The 20,308-nt window shown below is 45.1% G+C and overlaps 1 protein-coding gene across 1 annotated transcript in view; it reads left to right on the top strand.

Annotated features, from left to right (window-relative positions):
• LOC144763076 (NACHT, LRR and PYD domains-containing protein 3-like) overlaps nucleotides 1–20,308 on the top strand; it is a 163,750-nt gene that overhangs the window by 77,753 nt on the left and 65,689 nt on the right. Inside the window, exon 3 of the mRNA XM_078648378.1 lies at nucleotides 13,197–14,886. Within this exon, the coding sequence (XP_078504504.1) occupies nucleotides 13,197–14,886 (1,690 nt within the window). The remainder of the gene's footprint in view (nucleotides 1–13,196; nucleotides 14,887–20,308) is intronic.

Here is a 20,308-nt window from a genome sequence, read left to right as displayed (position 1 = left end):
AAGAGTCAGTGCGTTTCAAGACAGGCAGAACAGGATTATTACACACATTACCTCTTGTTTCCTTGATCACATCTTTCTCAATCAAATCATGGATAATTGCTAGCAACGCTCTTTCACCATCACTAGAGATCCTATATTGGAGAATACGTGGCATTTTAACGTTTGCTTTTAACGTCACAACGTATGGCGGAATCTCCAGAAGACCTACATCGTTAGGACCAGTCGCCCAAAGAATATCAGGAAGAGAGGCCAGTTCCGTTGGAAGTTTATCCTTCGACAAATACATCGGAGAGACCACTTTCTTACCCAGTGTAAGTTGTACTCCCGAAGGAGAACAATATAATGTTGCATACAATCTTTTCAACAGATCCAATCCCAACAAGTTCTCATCACAACCTGTCGTCAGAATAAGGGGTGCTTCAAGCTCGCGAGGTCCAACAGAAAGAGACAAAGGACTAGAAATCGGGTTTCTAACTGGGGCGCCAGAAAAACCTACTGAAACATTCGTTAATCCAGACAAAGGTGCGCCAGGGAGTTTAGAGTGCATAATAGAACTCTTCGTAGCACCAGTATCCAACAGAAAAGGCTCTGACACACCTGATGTAATCACCTCAACATAAGGTCCACTCTGATCTACTGGAACTGAAACAACTCCCTCTCTTTGTCCATGGCTGTCCTAGCAATCATTACCATCCAAATTCTCGCCTTCGACATAGTAGTCGTCAGTATAGTACTGAGTCGTTCTGCCAGATGCATTATTCTGCTGATCAAAAGTATTCACCGAATTTTGTGGAGGAAATGAACGCGCGTTCTGGGAGAAACCTCCACGTCCCCTACCTCTAGGAGCTTGTTGAACACCTCGACCTCGTGCACTAGAAATACCATTCATACGCTGTAACAAAATAGGTCAACTATACTTGAAATGACCCTCTTCCTAACAATATGAACACTGATTGGGGCCTACCAGAAAACGCGGTTGAGGAGACTCAAACCTTTGCGAGTTTCTCTGAAACTGCTGAGGTTGCTGATAATCACGCTGGCTATTACGGGGCGGATACGCTTGCTGTAAAAGCACCTTCGTTTTTAACTCTTTAGTTTTCTTGTCTGCTTTATCTTTCTCATCCTTATCCCTATTTTCGTAGTACTGTGCAGTAGCCAGTATCTGTGCTGATGACGACACAGCCCAAGAGCTCTCTGAATCTTTTAACTTGGTACATAACTCGGGAAGTAAATTATGCACAAACTTATCAACAAACAAACGTTGGCCACCTTCTGTACTCATGTCTTGACCACTTTGGTCAATAAACGTTTCTTCAAACCTGGTGAAGAAGTCAGATACAGTTTCATCCTTCTTCTGCTTGCACGCAGACAATTCGTTCCAGTTTACTCGCATAGTGGGCATTAAAGTTTTCATGTAAGTAACAATCTTACCAGGGAGTTCTGCGACTAAGGGCTCAGGTTTGGCACCACCGACTTGTCGGCCAACTGCAGCAGCAATATTAACCCATGAATCACCTAACTCTTGCGCATGATCAGTATGACGAATCATCCCCATAAAGGCTGTGGAACCACATTTCCAAATAACATGTCTATATCAGCTAGATTCATAACACATGAGTCTGCGGTCTGTGATAACTCCTTATAATACCCTGCAGGATTTTTACGAGGGTCAGGTAAAGTCTGCTTAAGAGCCAAAACTTCAGCTCGTTTCCACGGAACATGTACCCAAACACGTTGAAAATGGGCCGTCGCAGCCACAATACCAAGACCTACATCAGCCTGAACTGCTTCCTTCCATACCGGAGGAACTTCTCTCATTGGATATTGCCGCACCTTTCTCTTAACAGAGGGATCAGGCTCAAACAACGACCGAGAAGGAGACTCGCACCTAAACGACAACAACGTCGCAACTGCTTACTCAACATCGGCACCCACAATCGTTCCTTTTGCAAACTCGGATTGCACATTGGACAACTCCGGCGGAGTCTGTCCCAAATCATCATCTTCCCATTCTTCACGAAGGAAGATACACATTTTTTTGAAAACATATCTCTGCTTCGGTTCTTCCCATTGACGGAAGACATCCATAACAGATTCTACGTCGTATCTTAAAGGACGAGTAACCCATTTACGCGCCAAGCGATCCAATATTTCTCTCTCGAGAGAGAATCAGGCAGTTGGCTACGCAACTGTTTACGCTCTGAAACAGGGGTCGTAGTAAGCGACCCAAAGAAAGGAGAAAAAAGACTAGTAACAGTGTTGGTCATTCTCTGTCGAACAGAAGGAGAGGTCGACAGGACAGGAGATAAAGCGGACTGAGAAAAGGTCAACGTAGGAGCAGTAGCAGAGGAGGTAGCAAGAACAGGTGAAAAAGTTGCAGTAATTAAAGGCGGAGCAGGTGGCAAAGTCAGTGGCCCTTGAGAAGGCTGGACCAAAGGAGCAGGAGCCAACTGAAGAGGAGCTGGTGGCTGTGGAATAACAGGAGGCTGCACAAAAGGAGGTTGCACAACTAAAGGTTGCGGAGGTGCTGTAGCACTTTGCGCGTAAGGGGGTGGCAAACTCAACAAATGCGACATCAAGGGATCTTTCTCAAGTTCCTTCGCTGCGTCTTGCTGAAGAAGCGGCAAAGCTGGATAGCATTTATCAATCGCCATTTTACGTTGCCTGTGCAACTGCTCACTTGCCTGTTCTTCTTCATTATCTTTAAACTGCATAGCAGCCTGCATTATCGAGATACCCTTCTCTCTTTTTTTTCTCTTCGCTAATTTGATTTCCTTCTGTTTGGCTTCCTTTCGCCATAGGCGGAAAGAGTCAAACATCGCCGGCCGGGCTTTCTTCTTAAAGAGTTTAACCTCTAAAATGTCTAGAACTTACGTATCAAAACTACCATATTGGGGCCATTTGAGGACACCGTCCTTCCTAGTGTACCTAATCCACACTTCATTATACGTGATGGGGCCCACGCCATGCTTCACATAGAGCTCATAGGTTGGAGTTCCAATAGGAGGAACCGGACACGAGTCCTCCAATCCGGAATCCCTATTAGAACCACAACAAAATATTCTTTCAAGTCTGCTAAGACCAGGCATCTTCGTTCTCTAGTCTAGCTTCAAACTTCAAGGGATTATCGAATACGATAGTCTCGCGAATACACGAGTCCCTCTGCTTTGGTACTTGCAAGTCCCAAATCAAAGAACCCAAATCAAAGATCCCAAGGGATACCCAAAACTAAGGACTGGGAGACGCTCCACTCATACTTAACTGAGGTATCGATGACGTCACCAGAAGACCCGTCTATCGTCTCGCTCTACAAATCGTCTAAGGCTCCAAGACAGGGCGACAGTCAGGGCAGCAGTCCCTCGTAGCCGTCGGAAAGCGGGGAACCTCGCAGCAAAGACTTTCAGACCACGACGACATACAGGGGTCGATGAAGTGGTTGGCCTTCCTCCAGAATTTTCACACGAAGCTCCTCACGATCGTCAGGCTTGGACCGGTACCGCTGAAGTCACCCAACGTTGGGCGCCAAATGAAGAACCGGGTTATTTAAGACCCAGCGGTGCCAGGGGACACACCCGAAGTCTCCGGATTCACCTGTCTCAGAACGACAGAAACGCGGACTCTTCTTGGTGACGTCAAAGATCAGATTTATTGGCTGCAACCAGTAACAGAGGTCCACGAAGTACAAAGGCTGTATATTCGTAGGAGACTGCTCAATCCTACAAAGCGCGTCATCCCTTTTATACCAAATATTGTGCTTCGGGCAAACATTCCTTATTTACAGTTGCCCAATCCCATGTGTACATGACAAAAGCATTGCATGACAAACCCACATTTCATTGTCCAGCCCACCATCGATTACCCAGAAAGGTCCAACACTCTTCATCAGATAAATCGGACGGCCTCTAATAAAAACGGGCACCTCCTCATTGTAAAACAGGTCATAAAGAAAGGAGCAGAGACAGGTGGGAGTCAGATAAGACATAGTTGTGTGCAATAAAAGGGTCTATGATGTCCTGCGCCCTGATCCGCAATCTTGACCAGCTGCCGAGCAAGGAACTGGTTCAACAAGTCCGGCCTCGGGCAACGAGGTCAGCTTGCCCAGGTCACGCAGAAGTCAGCTAAAGGTGTACGTGTCCCAAGGACTCGTTCGGCCTTAGTCATCGGCCTATGTGAGGGCTACCCCAAAATGGCTGCCGCATACAAAATGGAACCCAAGGGTTCAGAACGGAATCCTTGATTTCAGGGTGATCTCGTCACTCGAACATGACGAAAAACACTCATACATCTTACACTTGCCATTCTCGGTCCGTTGATACCAAAATCGTCATGGTACGATGACCTTTATAAAACGGGTTCAGAATTCACGGAACCTCAACGTGGCACACTATCAGTGTGCTTCCTGAGAGCTTCCTTGCCTCTGCGCCTGTGTCTATAATATGGCGTAGGCGTAGAGGCAAAGGGATGTCCATCAGTTGCATGGGGCATGCCCCCATGCAAATGAGGGAACATCCTCTGCAAATTAGCTATTGGTATTACAGAAGGGGCTGAACAGGCACTTTGAGTAATCCTGCATCGGTTTCGTACAGGAAGCTAACTGAATGAGCGGCAAGCCTTCTTTTTGTTTGTGTTTCAATTTTTTATTGACATTTATAAATAGAAAACATACAAATATTATGATACCTGTATGTATTATCATACAATAAATATATAAGAACATTGTTATATATGGGCATATTGTAAAACTTTTGGAATAATTAAGCATATAATGTAATAAATGCATAAACATATAAGTGCAAGGACAAATATTTGGATTTAAGTTGAGGCCATAAAAAATGGAATTAATGGAAGGTGGAAGAGAGAGGTAAGGAAAGAAGGGATCACAAACAAAATCGATAAGTGAAAAATGTACAATTATGAAGAATAATACAATATGAGTATGTTCCAAGAAGAAAATCACACTCTAGAAAAGCAATGTGAATAGGTAAAAGGTGAATATACGGGTTCAGTAAAATTCATTTGAGGTACATAAATATAAATGTATGAGAGGACATTCTAAAAGATAGATAAGATACGATAAAGTTAGATAAAATACGATACGATAAATACTTACCATAACATAAATTAAGAATGCTGATTCAAATATTCTGTGACTTCAACAAAATTAAATAAATTACATTACATTACAGGTATATGAATATATTGTTACGGAACCAAGGGAGATGAGGTAGGAAAATGAAATACGAGATGAAGATGGAAAAAGAGAGTGAAATGGATAATTTTGAGAAATGTACAAACAATAAACGAAAACAATAGGCATATCGTGGAGAATGTAAGTGTAAGCAGAGAGACACACATGTATAAATATGCATATTAAAAGATATAGACTTACATGTAAAAGTTCTGGTGAATAGTTAGTAAAAAAAACAACAAATAGTAGATAACCTCATCCGTGCTCAGGACGGCATAAATACAATATGTGTTGAGAATTATAACCACCAATAATGAATAATGAATGAGAATAAGAGGAAATAGAAATTAAATTACTGCGTAGAAGGGTCATTAACGTTAGCATCGGTATTTGGAGCTAGAAAAGGTAACCATATTCGAAGAAAGAGATCAGATTGATCCTGTACGTTGTATATCATACGTTCGTAGGAAGCTGTTTGGATCAAGGGCACCATCCAAGTTTCTTGTGATGGTGGTTGAGGCGATTTCCATTGCCGTAATATACACATTTTGGCTGTAGCTAAGGCTGTGTGTAAAAGTCGGGCTTGTGGCTTAGAAAGTGATTGTGATTGACGTGCATCATGCAGAAGAATGGTAGCATCCTAAATTGGAATTTGTAGAGGCACCGTGGAACGCAACGTTTTACCTACATAATTCCAAAAGGGTTGGATTATAGGACATCCACAGATAATATGAGAAATGTTACAAGACGTACTATCACATCTCCAGCAGTTAGAATGGGAAAGCAAGCCAGCTTTATGCAGTTTTGTTGGTGACCAGAGCCAATCATGTAAAATTTCGAATAAGCAAAATTTCAATCGTGCTTCACGAGCACCCTTATTGAGATTGTTAAGAATGTTAGACCATTCATCATCGGTATAAGAGACCGATAATAAGGTTTGCCATTTAGTACGTAGAGTTTGCGATAAGGGTTGAGAAAAAAGATGCAATGTAAGAGTTTGGTAGAAACCATATGTAGGTCCTTTCATCTTACCCCAAGTGTGGAGATATGTCACAATTGGTGAGTCAGGCAAGAGCCATGGTGGAGGTCCTAGACTTCTTCCTAAGGATTGCCGTAACTGGTTATATTTTGAAAGTTGAATATCAGGCAAATGAAATTCTTCCTGCAGTTGAACAAATGATGTAATATCACCATTTGTAAAAAGTTGATCTAAGGTGGAAACACCTGCTGATTCCCGAATAGGCCAAACAATTGATTTTCTATTAATGTGAATTGCAGAATTATTCCATAATGGTGCTTTCCTATGGAGACGAGGATGTGAGCCCAGTAAGTAGTGTGCCCTTTGCCAAGAGGCGCACATAGCCGACAACATAGGATTAGTGGAGTCTCGGGGACGAGATTCAGAGCCATATAAAACAGAAAGACCTGCTTTTGTTAATGAAAGGTAGTGTTCAAGATGTACCCACTGTGGCGCATCCGATGAATGTGGAAGCATATATGACATTTGAGAAAGTTAGAATGGCAAAGCATAATGTTCCACTGAAGGGAGACCTATTCCTCTATATGATCGATGAGCCTTTAGTTTTGAAGCTGAGAGACGGGGTTTGGCAGAGTTCCATATAAAAGATTTTATCTTAGAATCAATTGAACGTAACGTAGTTAAAGGGACCTGAATAGGGAGCATGCCGAGGGCATAAAGAAAACGAGAAAGAGCAACCATTTTCACAGCTTGAACCCTGCCCCACATTGAGAGACCCAATGCCTTCCACTTTTCAAAATCACGTTGCAGTTGAGCAATGAGGGGATTGAGATTATCCTTAACTATGCCCTCTAGACCTTTGTTCACTAGTATGCCCAAATATTTGAGATGAGAAAATTTCCATTGAAAGGGAAAACCTTGAATGGCCGCTATTGTGGTCCCGTTCGAGATGGGCAGCGCTTCGCTTTTGTTCCAATTAATTTTGTACCCAGAAAGGGAGGAGAAGTCATCTATTATTTTTAACACAGATGGTAAAGAGGTGGAGGGATCTGTGAGTGTAAGAAGAATATCCTCTGCGTAGAGATACATTTTGGATTCACCTGTCGGAAGAGAAATGCCCTCAATATAAGTAGATTGTCTTAAAGAGGCAGCTAACATTTCCATGGCTAGAAGAAAGAGTAACAGGGAGAGGAGGAAACCCTGACAAGTACCTCGATTGATAGGGAATGGATCTGAGATAAAACCCCCACAATTTACCTGTGCCAAGGGATTTTTGTACAACAAGCGTATTTTGTTTATGAATTGGTCTCCCAGGCCGAATTTTTGTAACACCCTAAAAAGATAATCCCATTCAATCCGATCAAACGCTTTTTCCGCATCCAGCGACAAGGCCAAAGCATCATCAGGAAGATTCTTGGCATACCATAGTGTGTGGGCAAGCGTGCGAAGATGGTTATTAGAGGAACGCCCCGGAACAAATCCTACCTGGGTACAGTGTATGAGAGATGGGATAACCTTACGCAAGCGAGACGCCAGAATGCTAGCTCGAATTTTGACGTTGCAATTCAATAAGGATATGGGACAATAGCTGCTACATAATAGAGGATCTTTACCAGGTTTAGGTAACACAGCAATAATAGCTTTATTAGATATTTATTAGAATTTTGACGCCGCAATTCAATAAAGATATGGGACGATAGCTGCTACATAATAGAGGATCTTTACCAGGTTTAGGTAACACAGCAATAATAGCTTTATTAGATATGAGGCCCACGAATGCCTCACGCTCTACCTCTTGGAATGCGAGTAAAAGAGAGTCAAGCACATCAACTCCTGCCCAACGATAAAACTCTGCTGGAAAGCCATCTTCTCCTGGAGCCTTATGTTATGGCAAGCCAGCACCTGCACGTGATATTTCGTCCCTGGTAATTTCACCTTCCAATTAGATTCTACCTTCATCTGACAAACAGGATAAGGTTACATTTGTAAGGAAAGAATCCAATTTGTCAGTGTCAAGTTGAGTTTCAGCAGTGTAAAGAGATTGATAATCCTGGGCAAATTCGTTAATATCTTGGGGTTTAGTTAGGGTAACATTGTTCATTGACTTAATGGACGGTATAGCCATAGCTGCTTGCTGCTGACGTAGTTGGGCTGCTAATAATCTTCCCGCTTTTTCCCCCTGCTCATAACATCTCCCTTTCATTCTATGTTGGGCATATTTGCCTTAAAGGTAAAAAGGTTGTTTAAAGCCATACAAGCTTTTTCCAATGATTTACGATGTGATATCGTTGGATCAAGTGTATATAAGGGAGTGTAAGACACAATATCTTGCTCCAATTCTTTTTGCTTTTTAGCATTTTGTTTATTAAATTGAGCTGCATCACTCATAAGCAGCCCACGGATAGTGGCTTGTGCCGCTACCCAGAATCAACGGACCCTTGATTGACTGATATTAAGTCTTGAAAATGGGATGGTAATACAATGTTGTTTTTGGGTGCCCTGTAACGTTGAATGTTTAAACGCCAGGGTTTGCGACCTGGTTTAGATAAACCAGTTTGTAAGGAAAGTAGAAATGGAGAATGATCAGAGATCGCTACCTCCAGTATCTGAGAGTCCTGTGTTATTTGAACGACATTTTGGGAGATTAAAAAATAGTCTAAACGAGAGAGCGTGCCATGCGTAGGGGAAGTGAAGGTGTAGTCCTTATCCATCGGGTGAGATACCGCCAATGGTCTACCAATCCATTATCTACCACCACATCATCCATTAGAGCCCTATCTGCCGCATTTGCCTTTCTTAGAGGGCCTGTTTTGTCTAGGACAGGATCACGCACTAGGTTCCATTCTCCACCGATAAGAAACTGGGAAGCACCTATTTCAGTTAAAAGGCGGTTTAGTTGAAGGAGGAATGATCATTTTGCTCCAGTGGGAGCGTAAATGGAGCCAACGCATATGTGTGTTTCACCGATGCGAAGCTTGGCAAAGACATATCGCCCATCCGGATCTATCCAGGAGTTCAAGACTGTCACTGGTAAGGATTTACGGATAAGAATCGCAACTCCACATTTGCAGGTTGGTGTCGCATCTGGGTCCGTTCTCTTCTGTATGCTGCTGTGTATAACCCGACCCACCCAGTCTCTATGTAATTTTTCAGACTCTTTAGCGTCAAGGTGGGTTTCTTGAAGGAGAGCTATGTCCACATGCTTGGACTGTAAATAAGAAAGTGTATTTTTTCTTTTAATAAAATGCGTCAATCCGTGAACATTCCAGGTTATTACTCGAAGATTTTGTGAAGTGGCCATGTGAGATAAGAATAAGAAAGAAAGGAGAGAAAGGAAAGAAAAAACAATTAAGAGGATAAGAGGATAAGAAGGGACCTTGGACTGTAACAAATATCAAGTAAATAATAAATGGATCAAATGGTATTGCTATTTGATGATGGAAGAATATATGTTTGGAGATAGGTAGAGGTGTATGCAACAGATGGAGTAATATGTAGTACAAATGACAAAGGGAAAGGTAGGGAGGAAAAAGTGCCAAGTATAAAATGGCACAAGGGATCTCAGGACTTTTAACCACGGGTCTAAACTCTAACCTCCGCCACGAGGAGGGGCCCCACCAGGAGAGTGAAGCAGTGGTTGACAAATATAAATCCAAAGATGTCTTTAAAATGTTTATAATAACATGTATTCTTACTATTAACAAAAAGAAAAGAAAAAAGAGATACAAGAAAGGAAGAGCATTAAAGAACAGTACAAAAACTGTATTACTCAGCAAACTGATGATGATATATCTTCTCCTCATTTATATCATGAGTTCATTAAGTTTGATCTAACACCTAGAAGAGAATGGGTGTGAAGACAGAGCTAAATCTGAACATAAGTATATTAAAACATTAAATCATCCACAATCTGATTCAAAATAGATTGTAATACTCATCTGTCCGCAGGTAAGATAACAGCTTCAGTTCTTGTATATTATGAGTTCATGAAGAGTGGTTAGTCAGTTAAAGATACAAGTGTGAGCATAGGTTAATTTGATCAAAATTGTAGAGAAGTATTGAGTCATCCACATTGTGCATTCGAAGTGGATTTTAGTGGAGCTCGGGATTTATCCCTAGGCTGTTCTTTAGTGAAGGCAGATACAGTTTGAAGATCAGCATTCTTGTCCCCATGACAACAAATAGTCCTTTCAAAATCTCTTCCTCTCTGTCGAGGACTGCAGACATTACGTTGTGGATTGCTCGATGCCCGAGAAAAAGAACCGTGATGTGACAGATCCGGAGTGGACTGCTGAGTTTCCATTTGTTGCGGTTTCCAATTGTCTTAAAATATACGGAGATCCTCAGGGTCATAGAAGTCTTTAGATATTCCATTCTTAGAAATTCGGAGACGAGCAGGATCAAATAGACAATATTTAATGTCTAGCTGACGTAGTTGAGGTCTAAATGAAAGGAAGGCCTTGCGTCTCTCGTTAGTGTCTCTGGAAAAATCAGCTGCAATACGAATTTCATACCCATTACAGGAGAATAGACCATGAGTACGTGCTGATATTAATATTTGCCTGGTCTGGTAATGCCTTAAAAAACAAACGATGAGGGGACGTGAGTTTGTGGCAGATTCTTTACGTAATGGACCTATTCGATGTGCGCATTGTATCTCCAGTGGAGGGTCAAAAGCAATGTCCATCATTTTTAGAAGGATATTTTGTCGAAATGTTCTAGCGTTTGAACCTTCAATCTTTTCCGGAAAACCGAAAAAGCGATCATTATCCCTCCTGCTTCTGTCTTTCAAATCTATTAACTTACTTGGTAAAAATAAAAGCTCCTGATCTCTGTTTTGTATTGAGTCTAGACGAGTTTCTACATGTATTAGCCCGTGATCAAGCTCCTCTGTCTTGGCTTGAAATCCTGCAATGTCTGCTCGTATTGTTTTAGTATCTGCTGTTAATGAGGAAATATTTGAATCCATGCCTTCAAGTCTGCGACTGACCGCTGCTATTTCTTGTAGGATGCGATCCATGGTTTGCCCTTGCATGGTGAGGTTAGTTTATATAGAATTGTCTATTGTAGAGGAAGAGCTGTTGGCAGTTGTATTTTGTGACTGCTTAAGTACATTCGTGAAAAGAGGCTGTTTAGAGGGTTTCTTTTCATTTTTGGCAGTAGACATTTTGGTTTCTGCTAAGTCTCTCAGAATCCCTCAGAAGTAAGACCTCTGTAAAGCTATTAGTTTTCAAAATGTTGAATTAAAGTGGGTTCTTGAAGCACTTCACAGAAGTCTGCAAATAAGCGTGTGTGGTGAGCAGACTGAGGAGCATGAGAAAAAAAACAAGAAGCTCAGGTGTGACCAGTGGGACGTTGCGAGCGGGAAGCTGTGGAACCCCAGGCTCAAGTTTGTAGGCAGGCTGACAGGACCAGAGTCTCTCAGCACATAAGTTAAAAAGCAAGGCTTATTAGAGAAAGTTGAGTACTGCACATATATCCACAAAAGAATCTCAAAGGCAGTCTGGGCATTTGTTCAGTTAAACTGTGTGCCGAACAACACTACAGCTTAATTTCATAGGGCAGCCGTCCCAGCAACACATAAACTTCATAAAACCTTATTGTAATTTAGTTAAGGCTTAAGAGGATATTTTTCAAAAATAGCACATGAACTGCTCCAATGTCAATCATATTTCAGCTGGGATTGTTCATCGCCATCTCTTCCACCAAAGAACCTCTGTCGACATACCAGGCACTTCACAGTGCAAACATGCAAGCCTTGGTATTTACTGTTGCAGACTGTGTGCAGAATACTCAGATTTTCCTCACAAAAGAGTAAAGCCTTTGTTTATTATAATTAGATAATTCAGCACCACAAAACAGCCACATTTAATTCCTCAGAAGATGGCAGACTTCACATCAGTGATCACAGCTGAAGCCCCTCCCCACTTCTTGAGGTAATTGTTTCAAAGAGCAGGCATATGAACTCCAAATGAACTTTACAGACCTTGACTGAAGTCAGCGGAAGTCATGACTCATAATGAAAGGCTCCGGTGCTTTCCTCTCAGTCTCTGTATTTCAAGAGGCAGAATCCAGTCAGCTTATCTTCAGAATCTCACGGGCAGGGACAGCTGGTTCCTGTCAGAGGCTGAAGTAAAACAGCCACATATCCTCTGAAGGGATGTATGCAGTGTCCTGTAATTCTCTCCTCAGAGAGCACCAGTTATTTAAGCTGTGCTGTGGATAGAAATACGTTTCAATAAATGAAAAGGAAGGCTGCCAGTGACGTCAGGGCTTCCTCTCAGCATGGAGCTCCGGCGCAGTTTCCATTCCTCAGGAACAGATTCACTCACACTGAAGAAAAGCAGCACACCTGTTCCTCGTTGACCTCATGACCTTCCTAATGCTGAAATGATGTCAAAAGTCTCCCATTTAATGCCCACCTTTTGAAGCCCCTCTCATGACGGAGCTCACAGATTAGGTGGCCTTCTTCAGTAGTGGCCAGACCATGCCCCCGTCAAGCCTCCTTACAGTTTTATAGTACAACCAGCTCTGTGTTGACTCTGCTTTGTATTTTAATATCAATGCTTTATCGAGTAATGAGTTTAAGTAATCAATTATGAATAAATAAATGATAAAGTTGACATTTCTAGGAAACCTCTTTTAAATCCCCTCTTAGATCCCAAACTTCGAGATCCCTACAGTTCAATGTTCCCTTGGGATCTAGTGACTCCCTCTGCATGAAGGTTCAGAGAGTTTCTTCACTCGCCTAGAGATCAGTGAAAATGCTGCTACGAATCTTTCTGCAGCAAACGCGCCACAGATCTATTCTGGACACACCTGAAATGCTCATTGTCGTTAAACTCTAACATAAGATGATTCTGCCTGTTATTCTCTGTCTTTTCTATCTTTGCTAGCGCCATGAATTCCTTTAAGACAGCAGTTTGAACTTTATAAATTTCTAAACACAAAGCAAGTGAATTATCCTTCTGCAAGTTGCCTCGGTGATGATTTTAAATTTGTGTGTATTTACCATGTTCCGATTTTCAGATTCCAGGAGGATATACATGGAGCATATTGTGGAGCGCTACGGAAGGATAAAAGACAGGAATGCCCGGCAGGGTGAGACGGTCCCACTGCAGAAAAGGTACACACAGCTGCTGATTGTCGAGAAGCCTCGCTACGAGGAGGAGCGCCAGCACGAGATCACATCCTATGGAAAGAAGCACATTAGTATCATGGACAGTCTGGCCTACTCCGAGCATTATATTGGTTTAGACGCTCTCTTCGACTCCATGGAGGATGGGCATAGACTCAGGACTATAGTGCTGCAGGGTCCAGCGGGCATCGGGAAGACCATGACAGCCCAAAAGATCATGCTGGACTGGGCTCTAGGAGAGCTCTACCAGGGATTGTTTGATTACGTGTTCTACCTCAGCTGCAGAGAAATCAACCAAGTCAGAAGCCACAAAAGTGTCTTTGATCTGATTGCAGCCGGCTGTCCCGACAGGAGGATACCAGCGAGCGCACTGATGGATGATCCCAGCAAGATACTGTTCATCCTTGATGGCTTTGATGAGCTGAAGTTCTCTCTCGACTTGCAGGAGGATCAGCACTGCAGTGATCCATCTCAGAAGAATCCTGTGGAAGTCACCCTGAGTAACCTGTTGAGAAGAAATATCCTGCCGGGGTGCGCCATGATCATCACCACACGCCCAACGGCTCTGGCACGGCTCATGAAGTGCATAAAAGATTATCTTTGTGCTGAGATAATGGGATTTACAGAAGAGGACAGGAAGTTGTACTTCAGTGGTTTCTTTGGCAATGATGAACAGGCATCCCGAGCCCTTGCTGTGGTGAAAGACAATGACACCCTGTACACCATGTGCTTCCTCCCCATCGTCTGCTGGATCGTGTGCACTGTCATTAAGCAACAGATAGCGAGAGGCCAGGACATTACAAGTTCTTCAAAGACCACAACATCGGTCTATTTGTTCTTCTTGTCCAGTCTGTTGAGGGACCACAGTGATGCCTCTGTAGAGAACATGCAAAGGAGCCTGAAGAAGCTCTGCTCCCTGGCACTCAATGGCGTCTTTGAGCAGAAAATCCTCTTCAATGAGGAGGACCTTCAGCAGTCCGGCCTCGAAGTGTCAGATATCCAGTCGCTGTTTCTCAATCAGAACATCTTCCCCCAAGACATTGACGTCTACTCAGCCTACAGCTTCATCCACCTCAGCTTTCAGGAGTTTTTTGCAGCCCTGTACTACATCCTTGACATCAATGTGGGCTCACTAAACCCTCAGAGAGATTTAAAGCACTTATTGAAGGAATATAGTGAGCAGACAAAAGGCCATTTAAAGCTAACAGTGCAATTTGTATGTGGCCTGATCAACAAAGACCAAGTGTGCCATATGGAGAAAGTCCTAGGGTACAAAATATCTCCCAGCGCCAGAGCTGACCTGATAGCATGGCTTCAAGAGCCAAAAGAGGAAAGCCTGCTAATGGATGTTTTCCACTGCTTACATGAGACTCAAGATGAAGAGATTATTTCCAGCACCATGAAAAATATTCAGAATATTAATATAACATGGTCCAATTATAGGATGATTGATTTCAAAGTGCTTTCACTCTGCTTAAAGCATTGCCAAGGAGTCAAGACTCTCAACCTGTCTGGCATAAACTTCAGGTCAGAACATCAGGAAATCATGAGATCTGGGATCATGAATTGCGATACTCTCAGGTATGTGCCTCTGCATATTAACCATACATGTTTTATATTTAGGTGTGTAGCTCTGTGTAGTAAATGTACATTTTCCATCTATATAGTATTTGTGAAACCCACTCCTAGCCAAAGGTATTGGGGCGCGGTACAGACTCAAAGACAAAAATATAATCAAGATGAGATTGGAAAGGGAGCTGGTTTCTTGTTCTGACATCATGATGTAATGTTGTCTAAAGAGATTTAAATAGTAGATCTTGATATGAGTTTGAGTTCTCTTTATTGAGGTTTGTGCCTCTTTGTGTTAAACCTACAGACTCTACATTCAGGTTTGTGCCTCTTTGTGTTAAACCTACAGACTCTACATTCAGGTTTGTGCCTCTTTGTGTTAAACCTACAGACTCTACATTCAGGTTTGTGCCTCTTTGTGTTAAACCTACAGACTCTACATTCAGGTTTGTGTCTCTTTGTGTTAAACCTACAGACTCTACATTCAGGTTTGTGCCTCTTTGTGTTAAACCTACAGACTCTACATTCAGGTTTGTGCCTCTTTGTGTTAAACCTCAGACTCTACATTCAGGTTTGTGCCTCTTTGTGTTAAACCTACAGACTCTACATTCAGGTGTGTGCCTCTTTGTGTTAAACCTACAGACTCTACATTCAGGTTTGTGCCTCTTTGTGTTAAACCTACGGACTCTACATTCAGTTTCGGGCCTCTTTGTTAATGTGTTGGGATTTGTAAAGCGCACAGCTGCCCGTAAGCGTCCCGGCGCTGAAGACCGCTGGGGAACCCGTCCTGACTTTCCCTGTGAGATGGTCCCTTCTGGGTATCTCCAAGGTGAAACCAGGCATCCCCGGCGTCTGTGGGGGGCCGTTGTAGAGATGAGGCAAGCTTAATGCCCAGAGTTGCCGAGTGTGATCCCTGGTTAGAGTAGGCACCGAGGCGAGAATTATCGAGTTCGCTGACCCTGGTCCACGGCCCTGCCGCGTCGGGAATTGAACCCTGGTTCCGGGCCGTTCTCTGCTTCCGGGTCTGCCGCCTCTAACCAGTGAGCCACACCACACGGACGCTACATTCAGGTTTGTGCCTCTTTGTGTTAAACCTACAGACTCTACGCCGGCGCCTAGAGTGGTCTGAAGGCTAAGAGTGGCAGAACCTCCTGCACAGAGCCGGTAGAGAGAGCTGAGGAGAGACTTCTTTCTTCCACCCACATAGTCATGACACCGCCAGCAGAGGCCTTGGTGCGGAGGTGCAGGCGGTGACAAGACTCCGGGGAGGGCGCAGGGTCCTGAGGCCTGATCCTGTGGCTGGTGGCTGTTTAGAGAAGAGAGGTGAGGAGACAGAGGTGTCAGCATGACGCAGCAGGGGAAGTGCTTGCCTCCCACACAGCTGCATTCATCTGGTGGTAGTGGCAGGTGTTTGTAAATGTACATGAGAGAGTGCAGCAGAAGCCAACCCAAGGGATGCTGCAATGCAGCAGAGCAGAGACATTTTCCCTTCCCTGGGACTGGATTTCAAGGGTTGCACCATCTGTTGAAGCACTAGTCTGAGGCACAATTTCCCCCGTGTGGTAACATGGAGCCATGCACACCCTCGTCTCACGAGTGATACCGGAGCAATGTGCAAGGGAACTTGCTCTGGGGCTACCGGATACCAGCCCGGGCATTAGTGCAAATTGAGGGCCTACCCATCCTGAATAGAGTGAATGTGGGAACCCCCTCATTGGGGGTAGTAAATGAGACTGAAGTTAGGAGCCCGTGGGGCCTGTGGAGAAAGGAATGTACAGAGACGGGGGAACCCTCCGACTGCTGAAGAGGCTGTGCCCTTAGGACTCGATTGTGCCATGGCCTGCCCTCCACCTGGTGTGGTCCCACCAGGGGCATCGGAAGGCGTTGACATCTTATCAAGTGGAAGATGGCCAGAGATAAGGAAACAAAGCCTCCCCGACAAGACAAAATGGACAGATATGTCAAGGTAGTGGCACCCACGGTGGAGGTGGCTTCATCGCCGGAGCCCAATACGCTGCTCTCCTCCAGGCTATCCAGTCTTCAAGGGAGGCCCTGGAGAGGGGATGGGAGAGGTGTGCTCCGAGGTGTCTCGCTTGCACCAGAAGCTCTGAAAGGTGGCGAAGAGGGTCACCTCAACAGAAAACAAGATATCCAAACTGCAGGACTGTGATGGTGGGTGTGCGGCAGGCCGGAAAAGCAGGCAAGGAGGCCGTATGTAGTGGGCTATGCTGTTTGGTTATTGTGCAAAACAGGCAGGAAGAAATGTCCCAACAAAACAAAGAAAGGCTCCAGGGGAGGTGGTCCGCTCCGCGTCTTGGGGTCGGGTCCAGGTCTTCAGGAAGTCCGACGACGGCTCCGGTATAGGGGAGGATCCACGGAGGGCAGTAAGAGAAGAAAAGAAACAAGGGACCGTTAGTCCTATCCTGAACTTCAAGATACAATATACCAATCACCGTCACCCGGGCAGTGAGGGGGGGGGAGAAAAGAGATAGTGAGGAAGAGGAGGTATCAGGAGGGAGGAACACAGGGCTGGTAGATAGACAGAGTGTCGATTCGGGACGTGAGGGGGACGGTTGGGTTCTCTGTGAGGGTGCTATACAGGTATGGTACAGTGCAGGGTACGTGGGTCTACCGAGAAGGGGGATATTTACAGGATCTTTACAGTGACCTCCTAGTGAGCAGGAAAAAGGAAATGAGTCAGGTACTCACGCGGTCCGCCGCAACTCTCCAGTGAGTCACAGCCGCTCTTCAGCCACCTCCTGAGGACTCCACCACTCTTCAGTCCAAACGTCTTCCTCGTACGCCTGCTCCCTTTCGTCAGCTCCAGTCCGAGTGTCCTGCCACGATGCTCCGACGGCGTTCTGCTCTTGGGTCTCGGCTTTTACCTGTTCTGACGCTGCCACGGGGGCGGGACTTCCGGGGTCAGAGGGATGTGCTTCCTCCGGACCCAGAGCTCTGGTTGGTTCCTGTAGGAGAGAGAAGGGCGGGGGTCCGTGGGTTATGGCTGCTGCTCCGAGTCCCGTTTCTGACACGGGGAAGTGTTTGCGGGCTGTCAGTCCCGGAGGAAAGGAAGGAGGTACGTGTGTGGGATGGCGGCTTCCGTGAGGGGGGCCCCGGGGCACCGTCTCACAAGGACACAGTGCAGATCCTGAAAAAGGATATGGAAGAGGCCCGTGCCATGAACTGGGAGGTGGTGTGGTGGCTCAAGGATGATGAAAATAGGTGTTATATTCCAGTGTTCTCATGAATTCTGTATTACATCCTCTGTTGTAATGGTCTTGGTACATGTTGCATCATAGCCATCTTTGGGTACCTAGGTTATCAGAATGTCAGCTTCCTTGAAGGTCCAGTGGAGTCAGTTGTTGCTGTGGCCTGATTATGGGAGTTGCTCTGTGTGGGTCCTTGGTGCTTTCTTCCTTCTTTTAAGAATAAACCTACTCTTCAACCTCTACTCCTGTGTGTATTACCTTTTTAAGATACAACATGAATTGGCGACGAGCGGGATGAAGCCAGCACCCTGATAACTACTTCTACATGTGTCTGCTTTCCTTCGCAACACCTTTTCCTACAAGAATTCTCTTCTGGGCCTTCCAATATACTTGCAGCCACTTCACTTACAGCAATATCCTTTCGTGACTGATTGGAGAATTGGCTAGAAAATTTGGATTTTACTTCGTGGATTGATACTTCGTGTTACTTGCCGATTTTTTTACTACTGACAATTTTATTTATATACATTTATCTGCATTTCGTCATTTTAAGTGCTCGCGTTGACTTGGTTTGAAACCTCTGCGAGCACCAACGTTGAACTTTGGAATTTCCCTCCTCCTCAGATTCCCCTTCACACGGCGTTCGTTTTCAGATCCATATTTCAGTTTCCATCACCGCTGATCATGCTCAGCTCAAGTAACAGCTGATGTCAGATGCGTCCTGATGCATCGTCGATGGTCTCTACTGCGGTGATGGGGCCCTAGGCCCACATGGTGGTATGAATGAATCACACAGGACACCAGCTAGGGGATTGGAACTCTGGCCTCGAGCACGTGCACCCGGGCCTCTTTATTAGAGGGCTCACGTCACTCGTGACGCCGGTGGTGGATGGGTATGTGGTGCAGTGTGTCCACTCCCATAGGGGGAGTGGCTACTAGACCAGTGCCTGTCGAGACATTAGAACGTGTCTCGCAGGACACTACATTCCTTTCCACCTTTATTAGAGAACAAACCAAATTCTAGTCCAACCTGTGTGGACAAAACAGTTAACTAAAACACCACAGGGTCCATCAGTCTTCTGAGACAGGTGGCAGGAAGACGCCAGACGTAGGTTGATGACTGTGCCTGCAGCAGGACCTTCTCGGTTGGCGCTCGTAGTTTAACCTGACCGGTTCAGGACACGACCACTGGCTCGGAGACATCCACTGCATGGCGACAGTTCACTTGGAATGGCATGTCTTGCATGGTTTCCTTTTTGTTGACGTCGGTGATGGTCTGTGGTGAATTCAAAACAGTTCTTTCAAGGGGATGCGTCATGAGCATGGACGGAGTTCATGGTAATGGTTCATGGAGGTGTTGCCTGGTCACTTGCCTCTGTGGACCCTTTTGGCTGCAACCGATGACCCGTCGGTGGGGCAAAGTCTCTTTTCACTCTCCTGTCTGGAGAGGCCCATTGCCGGGGTTGCTGCGGGACTGCAGGAAGGCTACGCCAAGGCCACTTGTGTGCCGACTGGGGGCGGCTGCAGGACCACCTAGGAGCCGTTACTTGGTCGCACGCACGCACAACCCTCTAGGGTGGAGGTGTCTTGGCCGATGCTTGCTCTCGCTACTGTGGTTCAGGGGTGTGCCCGGTTCACAAGTAGACTCTGGTCTCTTCTCTAGGCAGGTGTGGCAACAGCGTGTGACTCAAGTCCATCGATACTCTGGGAGTGGTGTTTGACGCATGTGGAGATGGCTGGCGTGATGGCGGTTGCCAGTCATGTGGTGACTCAGGATGACCGGTGGTGGTGACGTGCTGGGAGAGCTGGATGTCAGGAGGGACTTGGTAGACTTGTGCCTCCGCCTTGTTGAGGTTAAGCTTCAGTGACGGCGTGACACATAGTGTGTGGATCCTCTCTTGCCTGGCTTAGGATCACTAACGACTCCGTCTGGAGGCGGTGTGAGGAAAGACACTTGTAAATGTAAATGTACAGGAATTTATATAGCGCAAATCACCGAGCGGTTTCTAAGCGCTTGCTTAGGGAACCCGTCCTGGTATTCCCCTTGTGAGATAACCCCGGCAGGGTATCCACAAGGTGAAAGCCAGGCATCCCGCTGCGAGGGGCCGTTGTGGAGATTAAGCAAGCTATTGCCCAGAGTCGCAGAGTGTGAACCCGTGAATCGAGTAGGCACCGGAGCGTGAATTGTCGAGTCCAGGGACATTTTTTTAGGACTCAAGACCCCG

The sequence above is a fragment of the Lissotriton helveticus genome, chromosome 6 (genome assembly GCF_964261635.1).
Source record: "Lissotriton helveticus chromosome 6, aLisHel1.1, whole genome shotgun sequence".
Taxonomy (NCBI): Eukaryota; Metazoa; Chordata; class Amphibia; order Caudata; family Salamandridae; genus Lissotriton; species Lissotriton helveticus.
This window is presented reverse-complemented; position numbering and strand designations above follow the sequence as displayed.